This window comes from Scomber scombrus, chromosome 5 (genome assembly GCF_963691925.1).
Source record: "Scomber scombrus chromosome 5, fScoSco1.1, whole genome shotgun sequence".
Lineage (NCBI taxonomy): Eukaryota > Metazoa > Chordata > Actinopteri > Scombriformes > Scombridae > Scomber > Scomber scombrus.
Window position 1 is genome coordinate 7143534 of NC_084974.1, and position 9962 is coordinate 7153495.

The following is a 9962-nucleotide window of genomic DNA, read 5'->3' on the forward strand; positions in this document are numbered from 1 at the left end:
GGGATACCTGCTCATTTATCCATATAGTTGTATTGTATAGCTAAGATTGTGCCATTTCATATGGAGCATGATAATATGATAGAACTTCATGGCAGCTAATGCAGTCATTAATTAACTTGTGCAACAGTGTCGAAGCCAGCATATAAAATATACCTCTATATGGTTGAGTGCTAACAGCATGAAGATAAATGAACTCTCTGACACAGTCTCAACAAAAGTAAACAATTATGAGCCTTTAAAAAGGTAAAATTTATTGCAGGACTTTTGCATAATTGTCCATTATGATTATTATACAAGATGTTAGTAATGCTGTGTTCACTCAAAGTATTTTTTTTATTTGATAACGCAACAATTCATGCGCTTACAGATCGGCCCATTCAGTTTCCAATGAAACCGTAGCCACTTTTATTCACTTCCACCTTATTTCAGCAATCCATGTTTCCAAGCTGCTTGTGTCTCCAAAGATTTAAAATGAACCAATGACTGCTTCTCTCACCTGGTTATTTTTCACATCATGAACAGTGTGTTCCATGAGATTAAGAAAACATTAGTTTCGTAAACATGTGGGAACATTGCATAAAGGGAATATACAGAAATGAGCTCCAACAGCAGTAGAAGGTCACATGAAAACCAATTAATTCAAAATAATTACATTTTAAAAGTTCTACATAACCCCTTGGATATTAACCTACTGTTATATTTACAACCACCTCTACCAGGAAGTTCTTTTTTTTTTAAATTATTATCTATGTTAATTTTATGAGGTTGCTAGCCAATCAGACCAACAGATTTTGGATATTGGAAAATATGTTAAATACAATACAGTCTGGTTATCTGAGAGGAAGCTTGTTCATAAATTAATCTGAAATCTTGATGGCGTGAAGAGAGCTGAAGGGGCTCAGCCAAATCAGTCCATTAGATGTATTTAGCTGGTGTGGAGGTAACATGCCAGCTTACCAACAACAGAGCACAGACATGATCACACTGCTGAGGTTTTACACTCAATAACCACCATCTCCGCTCAGTTAGTGTAAGTACTTGAAAAATGCCACAGTCTACTGCAGCCAAAATCTGCCCATGAGATTAATGTGTGCTCATCAAAAGAAGCATTTGAGTATTTTAAAGTGCAAATAACTGATATAAACAAAAGCATGGGATGCCGGATCGTGTGTCCGTTTAGAAGAATTAAATGTCCGCAGATGAACAATGAGCATCTGTCTGTGTGTTTCACAGACACCCAGCACCCGAAGCTTCAGCTGCAACCACAAACTCTGCTTCATATTCTCCCTTTGAGGGCCATCTCCAAACTGTTTTAAAGAAAAAGGGAGGAGCTTTTCTAATTAGTTACTCTTCCTTTTTAGGCTCTGGTGCCACCGATGAGGAGCTCGACTTGGCTGCGGCTCCTTTGCTCGCGCCGGCCTTTTCTTGCTTCTCCTGACTGTCGATCCTGGCATGCTCCTGCTTCACCAGCTCTTCCAGCTCCACCTGCAGAGACGAGAGAGTGAGAGTGCGAGTGAGTGAGTGAGTGAGTGAGTGAGTGAGAGAGAGAGAGAGAGGCAAAACAGAGAACGTGACTAATGTGAGACACGTGGAGGACAGACTGGCGATAGCTTGGTTAAAAAAATGAATAGCTCACAGACCTTGTACGGTGCTGACATGCAAAGACGACTTCACACAGGAAAATCAAAAAAGGGTCACCTTGACATTTCAAAGGGTCTCATGTTTTGTGCTTCTGCTGCAGCTGTACACAACACCACTTTCTGCCTGCAACAAGCGAAGCGTGCTAAACTGTCTCCTGTGTATATATATAAGCCTGTAAGTGTAGTTTCATATTGACGTTTTAGTACAGTTCTATAAATACAGGTACTGTAGAAAGCCAATGATAGAAACACTAATACTCAATATGTTAAGACTAGACCATTTTCATGCTAAATATCATAGTGTCCAATGAATCTACCAGCAGACTGATAACACTGGCTGGTCAACATATGAGCAAGCTTTATACTTTTATTCAAGTAAAATACTATATTTTGGTTTGCATGAAAAGTTATCCATCTTAACATGGAAGAAATGCTTTATATGTGTTGTTTGTATGTTAATTTTCACCAAATATTTCATTTAAATCATGCATATGTGCAGGATCAAATAAGAGATGTGGTATTGGTAAGGCAATTCAAATGTGAGTGACACCCATGATGACACTGATATGACATTGTGACTGAATTACATAATGGTTGCCTTTGGCCTAGATAACTCTTGACTGAGAACTGACAACAGTATTAACTGCTCTACTGAAACTGCAATCTACTGAAATGTGTGATGCCCCTGCAGTCAACAGAACTGTGCTCAATCAACAAAGAGAGGACGTGCCTCCCTAAATGTGCACTGGATTCACATAAGACGACTCTGTAACTCACCTTCCATCCCAGCAGGTCAGCTAGAGCCAAACAGCCGTCGTCACACGCACTGATGTAAGCTACGTCTCTGGAGAGAGGAGTAAAGACCACTGTGTTAGAATCTGCACAGCCTCCACACTGTACCATTCCTATACTAATGCACATACCAATATTTTAATACTGACTGTCTCTGAAACGGATACAGATCCCATTTTTATATTTCTCTTCATTAAGCTGTTGATGCATCAGTCATATACAATTTGCTACAGAAATGTGTAGTTACATTTTTTTCACTTTGAAGCTATGGTTTATTCAGTGTGTGGTTTTAGACACACATTTGAGCATCAAAGCAGTAGTGCTGCTGCAGGTGAATAGTTTCACCTTCCTGGTGGTTTTAAAGGTTGTTTTTTTTTTGCTAACATGCACTGTCAGAAATGACTGGGCGGTTTGTCATTGCCACCATGAATGCAAAAATACTGCTTTTGAATTTCATGATGACTATTGAGTGACTGGGTGATTATTGAGTAAGTTTAAGTAAGTTACTAAGCAACTACTTTAATTGTAAGTTCTTTTCAATGTTAATTGTTGCAAGAATGTAGCATAGAATAAAAGTATCTTGCTCAATCAGCATCATGGAGAACTATGTTGGCGCCCTCTGGTGGTGCATACATATATGCACCTTTAATAAAAAAATATTATTTTTTATCATTATTGATCATTTCGGCCCAGTTTATCCATTTTAAAAACTTCTAATAATCATCATCATCATCATCATCATCATCATCAGACAGGACCTTTCCCTCAATATGTGATCCAGTGTATTTGGCAATCATTATATTGTGTATACTGGACTAGCACATCTCACACCTTCTGAATTCAGATGTGTTTTCACATTAACTGCGATAGGAGGATAAACATAATAACTGTAAATTAGAAGTTGCTGCATCACTTTATCACCTGTATGCCTTTTCTGAGTCAAAGTCCATCCCTCCTCCAAAACCAAGCAACCCCATCATGGGGTCAGCCTGCACAGAGACAAACACAGACACAATCCTGTATAGAGAATCCAAAAAACACACCAACACCAGAAAAAAAATGACTAAACATGAATGAAAATTAATTGATGTAGGCTTGGATGCTCACCTGCCCGGCCTTCTCCATGTTGATGAGCAGCCTGGGACAGCTTTTTGAAACCCTGAATGCCACAAAACAGGAAAGATTGAGACACAAAATCATTTACACAATATTTCATTGACTGTTATATGTGGTTAGCTTTAGATTTCAGGAATATGAAGTTTGATCTGCGGCACCTGCTGACGAGACTCGCAAACGGCTGCACTTGCAGAGACGTCCCCATGACGATGAGAAGATCACAACGAGGAAAGTCCTGAAAGTTAAAAACAGAATGTATAGTATAAAGAGTTTATTACATCACACCCACTCCAAAACACGTGCACGCTTGCAAACCATCTGCTCACCATCTTCATTGAAGTGAAGAACCGGACAGGTAGATTCTCTCCAAAGAAGACGATATCTGGGTAAACAGAAGTGAGGAACACAGATGACAGTGATATGATGGATATTATAGCATATTAGGCAGTTGTGTTTTATAAAGAAAAAAGAGAATAAGTGGTGTGCCTGACCTGGTTTGACGAGACTGCTGCATTTGTCACATTTGGGAATGTCGTCAGAAAAGATTTTTTCTAGTAGGCAAAAGGAGGAGGTTAACGTCAAAAAAAGCAAGAAAAAAAACTCAACTCAATAATCTCGGGCTCTTGGTGTTAAATGTAAATGTTAACGAACTTTAAAGACACCTTTCATCCAGTCCAGGTTGTACTCCTTGCGGCAACAGAAGCTGACACAGTGGGATGTGTAAAAAGTTCCATGAGCTTCAATTAGATCGTCTCCCTCGAGCCCGGCCACACGCTCCAGGGTGTCAATATTCTGAATGATCACACACAAGCACACACACACACACACACACACATATCAATGTTGAGTGACTTCATGTACAGTTTGTTAAGTGGAGAGTCTGCCTGTGTGCTTTTCCCACCTGTGTGTAGCAGCGTTTCAGGAGCCCCTTGTCCTTCAGCATCTTCATGAAGTAGTGACAGATTGTCGGCTAAACACGAATAAAAATGACCGCATGAACTTACATTTTACACAAAAATGTTTCAATATGCTTTTAATAAGATTACACTTTCAAGAAATAGTATATGAAGGGTGTCATACCTTAAACTGTCCTGGGTAAAGCTCCCTAGCCAAGGCAAAGAATGGCTCTGGATGTTTCTGAGATAGAAGGTGGAGAAAAACATTTTAAAGGTGGCAGTGAGGATCGGAAAAGTAATGCCACATAAAACATTAGTTTCTAATGACAGAAAGTAGCCTGACTGAAATTAAATGGGCTTTGATTTAATGATGTTCACTTGTGACAATAAGCTGATGAAAAGTATGAATCCAAAAGATCTCACTTCATTGTTAAATTTGTAAATAATCAGGATACAATTAAAGGTTTTTTTTTTAGCTCCTCTGAGAAAGCCCTTATATACTGCGTCGTCCTAATCTTTAACAAACCTTGAAGTAATCTATCTGGAAGATAGCCTCTGGGTAGGGCAGGTTATATTTCTGTAGGTTCGCATACAGCCCAGTTCCAGGCGAGCGGAAATCAGGGATCCCAGCCGCTGATAATGGAGAAGGTGTTCAAAGTTACAGGTTGGAAAACAAATGGAAACATGAAAATAAAGTAAAAGTTGTTTGATACTTTTTTGTGCTGTGATATTAAAGCTGAGATACTTACATGTGGATATACCCGCTCCAACCATGCAGAGGATGTTTTTACCTGTGTGGAAGCAGAGCAGCTTTTGATTCAACCAGTTTAACTGCATTAAGATAAAAGGGTAAATCAATCCACACAGTCAGCCCTTATAGATGAGCTGAATGGATGGAGCATAAGACGCAGACAAGAACTCACATTTGCCACTCTTAATGTATTGCGCCACTCCCTCCAGGGTCAGCTCATCCAGAACTTTTTCCGCTGATCCGAGGCCCAGGGTGCTGGAAAAGAGGTTGCGCAGGAAGTCCACTGGCAGGAACACGGACAAAAAAATACAGTTAAAAAATATATACAATGTTGTTGTTCACAGCCATTATTTTTTGAGATATGGGGGAAAAAGTCTGATGACTAGACGACCATTGCAGTTATACAGGGTGGGTTGGCTAACAAGAAATGCTATGTTATACTGCAAGATTTGAATTATTTTCATTGAAGACCACAAAAAATGCATGCAAATAAAATCAACAATAGAATTAAACAGCTTTTCCATGAATTATACATTTACAAAGCTTATACATTTTCACGTTTTGTTGACATTATCAAAAAGGTGATAATTCTGCTTTTAGTTTATTACTGAGGTTGTAGTGGTGGATTAAATTGAATGGTGTTCCTAATATTTCATCAACTCCATTGACATGAGGGGGGCAAATTATTAGGAACACACCCACACACAATACATACAGCCACTGGCCATTAGATACACCTGTGCAATCTCTTTCAATCCGATACAACAGCTCTGCTTTACATTCTACTTTTTTTTTTTTTTTTTAAGTTTTGGAAGTTTACTTTATGTTTATTACTGAGGTCGTACTAAGTGGTGGTGGTGTACTGAGCTGCATTACATTGAATGCTCATCCTAATAGTTTGCCCCCTTCATGTATGTTAATGGACTGGACAAGATATTAGGAACACCACTCAATACAATGCACCCTAATACACCACCATCACCCGCTATGACCTCAATAATAACCATGTAGCAGAATGATCACCTTTCTGGCAATGTCAACAAAAACTGAAAATATATAGGCTTCAAAAAAGTTGAATATAAAGCAGAGCTGTTGTATTGGATTGCATTAAGGTTTCACAGGTGTACCTTATAAAGAGGTCAGTGAGTGTATATGTTATGTGATGTTACAGATGTGTCATGTGACTGTTTCCACATACTTTCTCCTGCAGCCTCCTCCTCCCCACTGCTGTCGTCTGATTGCTCCTGCAAAAGGAAACAATGCTGACATGTCATGTATATATTGAGCAGCAGTGCGCAGTCATTGTGATGTGTCAGACGCTAACAGATGATGAGTTTTAGTGTGTGTGTGTGTGTGTGTGTGTGTGTGTTATTTTCAGTTTGACAGCCAGCAGCACCTACCTGCTAACATGAACTCCCTGCTGTATGTCAGTTTCTCTTACCTCTGGTTCAGGTGTAACTTCCTCCTCTTCTTCTCTTCTAGGAGCTCCTACAAATGGAAAAAATGGAAACACAAGCACTCTTTAAACTAAATGTTTGTCCGCGTCAACGATAGCTAAACTAGAGTGGTGAAACACAGTCCGACCAGCAGTTTTCACAGCAGACAGCCACCTTACCTGCTGCATCAGACATTTATCCGTCTACTGAGACCCTTCGACAACAAGGGTCCAACTGACAACGTATTTAATTCCGCTCTTTTAACACGTTAAGAGCCACACGGCTAATTCTCAGCTCGTCTTGTTTTTGTCCGTGTTTGTTGTGACCCAGTTCACACAGCGCTGATTGGTTCTCCTTCTTCTTCTTTGGTTTGACCCACGCCCCCTAGGAAGTGAGCCGGTGTTACAAATCAACTGGTTTCCACGTTAACTGGTTATCTTTGTTTATAAACGTTGGGCCTCTCTCACTGTGACTGCAGATGTTTCGATCACGGAGAGAAAACGTAGCTGACCTCGCGTATGCCTGAATGTACTTCCATAAATATCTGATGATCTCCCGCTCCACCTGGTTAATCCAAGCATGATGCTTCATGTTGTGATGTACAATTGTGGGACCCGAAATACTGGTCACCATATTCTGTATAAATGAAATAAATAAAAAGTCACCCGACACGGGATTTGAACCAAGTGTGTCACCAACTGCAAAACCATTACAGCGTAGTGTTTAACCATTACGCCACGCAATTACACCCATCAGTTTTCACAAGGTGATATAACAACTGTTGAAGTAAAAATGAAGTGTGCACAGCCACGATTTTCAAAACACCACAGCCAAATTAACTTGTGACCACTGTTACTGCAATGATAGCCACCTTACAGGTCCAGCTTGTTGCACCTCTGAAAAACATTTCACGATGATAAAAGATCACGTCTAGTAAGGGGTTTGAGGAAAATCACGCATTTGATGTTTTGGACAAGTTTACGTCCGTGTGTTGTAAATCATGTTGGAGCAACAGTGTGTAAAATAAAACAATTTGAAGTCGAGCAGAGTAACGCGTGGCATATAGGATATCCACACATATTGGCACACTCCGTTATAATATCATTCATCACATCACTTGTTGATTTCAGGAAGTTTGGACTGAATGGTTGGATGGGTAGTGGGGCGAGGAAATCAATATGACCAAATATGAAATTGAGCCTTAAAGTTCATTTTTGTTTCCTGTGGCTATTTAGTCAGATAGGATTGTTATATTTGTTGCCAACCGATCGAGGCAGATGTTCTCCCACTGTGAGTCTGGTTCTGGTTCTGAGGTTTCTTCCTGTTTAAAGGGAGTTTTTTTCTCTCCACTGTCACCAAGTGCTGCTCATGTGGGAATGTTGGGTCTCTTTAAATTAAACCTGAAGAGTTTGGTTTAGACCTGCTCTATGTGTAAAGAGACTTGAGATGACTTTGTTGTGATTTGGCGCTATACAAATAAAGATTGGTTAATTGATATCCGCTCGACTACAAACTGTTTTATTTTACACACTGTTGCTCCAACATGATTTACAACACACGTGTACATCACAACATGAAGCATCATGCTTGGATTAACCAGGTGGAGCGGGAGATCATCAGATATTTATGGAAGTACATTCAGGCATACGCGAGGTCAGCTACGTTTTCTCTCCGTGATCGAAACATCTGCAGTCACAGTGAGAGAGGCCCAACGTTTATAAACAAAGGTAACCAGTTAACGTGGAAACCAGTTGATTTGTAACACCGGGCTTTGAAGCTAATTTAATATATTGGTCAAACCGTTATTTTAGCATCTTAGCTCTAGTGAAATGACTCGTTTCACTGTCAGAGTTTGATCCAGGCGGTGTGATAATGTTTTGAAAGCATAGAAGAGCAGCGCTGTTTAATTGTTTTATACGTAGTCTGGTTAGTCGGAGGGCTAAACCGGAAGTTAGCCGTTTCGACCGGCTGAAGTCTCTAGTAAGCTTGCTCTATGGATACAAAGTACACAGTGTGTTATTATCATGCTGGTTTTGTCTTTACAGTTAATAATGGCTTTTTTGGCTTCATGCGCCACTGAGCAACTTTCATAGGAATGAACGGAGCCCCACCAGCAACACTATCTTTTGATATAGTTTTCCTGGTGAACTACACACCCACATTAAAGGTGCATACCGCCACCTACTGTACCGGAGTGTGTAACATCACGGTGGTCTGGATATTAAACCTGTTTTGTTTAAATATTTAAATAAAGGATTTTGAACCTGCAACTGTTTCCCCTCTGTCTCTAATATACTTGTGATGCTCTACTGCCTCTCATAACTTCCACATTGCCCTTCATCTGCCTCTGCACTGAACTTCATACATCCTCTCAGCACACTTACCTGACACTGTCCTTTTGGTGGTGTATAAAGTAGCAAAAAAAACCACATTGTATATAAAAATGATGAACATAATAAATATATAAACAGCACTTTTCCCACTACTAAAAGGCAGGCAATAATAATGGCTCACAGATTTCCTGTAAGTCCTATTCTCATTAAAACAAACACCTAAATCAATGTAGATGGCACCTTTACATACAAAAGCAGTAGTGATTTCTTCATCCTCATTCACTTTCTTCTCTCAGTCTAACTGGTGTCTTCACACATCCACTGTGGGGTCGGACACTACAGCAGTACAAGGCTTACACTGGATTATGAGCTTAGTTTCCTCACATAAGCTTCCATGCTGAAGATTAGAAATACATACAACCACACTACAATGTGTGGTCATTATAGTTTCTTTTGTGTGTTAAACGTAAAGATTCACAGAAATGTCATAAAATTATAAATTAATATCAATTAGTTATGATTCTGAACAATAAAATCTTTATTCAGTATATTTACATACATATTTACATTTCAGCAACAAATGACTACCACACAGGTAGACAAGGTGCAATTTTCTTGAGACAGAAACATGATTTTGCATTTTAAATAGTTCATTTGATATCATGAATACTCACATTCTTGACAACAAGTTGATGAGAAATTGACATACTTGACCAAGCAGACTAATATTGTATACCTTGAAAGACGATACCAAATAATCCAGCAAACTTGAGGTAGTACATTTCTCCTTCAACACTTGCTCTAGTTTATTTTGTCTTTTCCCCATGTTTGTATCTGGTGAGATGTTTTCAGTGTCCAATTTAATTTGGGTTTATAAAAGACTCATTTATGGGGAGAGCACCAAGACTCGTAGATGTAAAATTCTAAATATCTTCTGTGTTTGACTTTCTGTGTGATTAGCCTAAACTGGGTTTGGTGCGGTAACGAAAAAAAGATTC

General features: G+C 39.3%; 2 protein-coding genes across 2 annotated transcripts in view; both read right to left on the reverse strand.

The window, feature by feature from the left end:
* Positions 1-1310: 1310 nt before the first annotated feature.
* Positions 1311-6951, reverse strand: sirt2 (sirtuin 2 (silent mating type information regulation 2, homolog) 2 (S. cerevisiae)). The gene is made up of 16 exons (XM_062418893.1): positions 6811-6951; positions 6637-6683; positions 6394-6439; positions 5368-5478; positions 5194-5235; positions 4971-5077; positions 4629-4685; positions 4450-4518; positions 4211-4340; positions 4040-4099; positions 3875-3930; positions 3707-3783; positions 3540-3591; positions 3354-3421; positions 2418-2484; positions 1311-1485 (listed from the first exon to the last, which is right to left on the reverse strand). The coding sequence occupies exons 1-16, from the start codon at positions 6824-6826 to the stop codon at positions 1345-1347; spliced, it is 1146 nt and encodes a 381-aa protein (XP_062274877.1). The 5' UTR covers positions 6827-6951; the 3' UTR covers positions 1311-1344.
* Positions 6952-9574: 2623 nt separating this feature from the next.
* Positions 9575-9962, reverse strand: part of dmac2 (distal membrane arm assembly component 2) — a gene marked incomplete in the record, with an annotated part of 1916 nt that continues 1528 nt past the window's right edge. The window contains 1 exon segment of the mRNA XM_062419291.1: positions 9575-9962.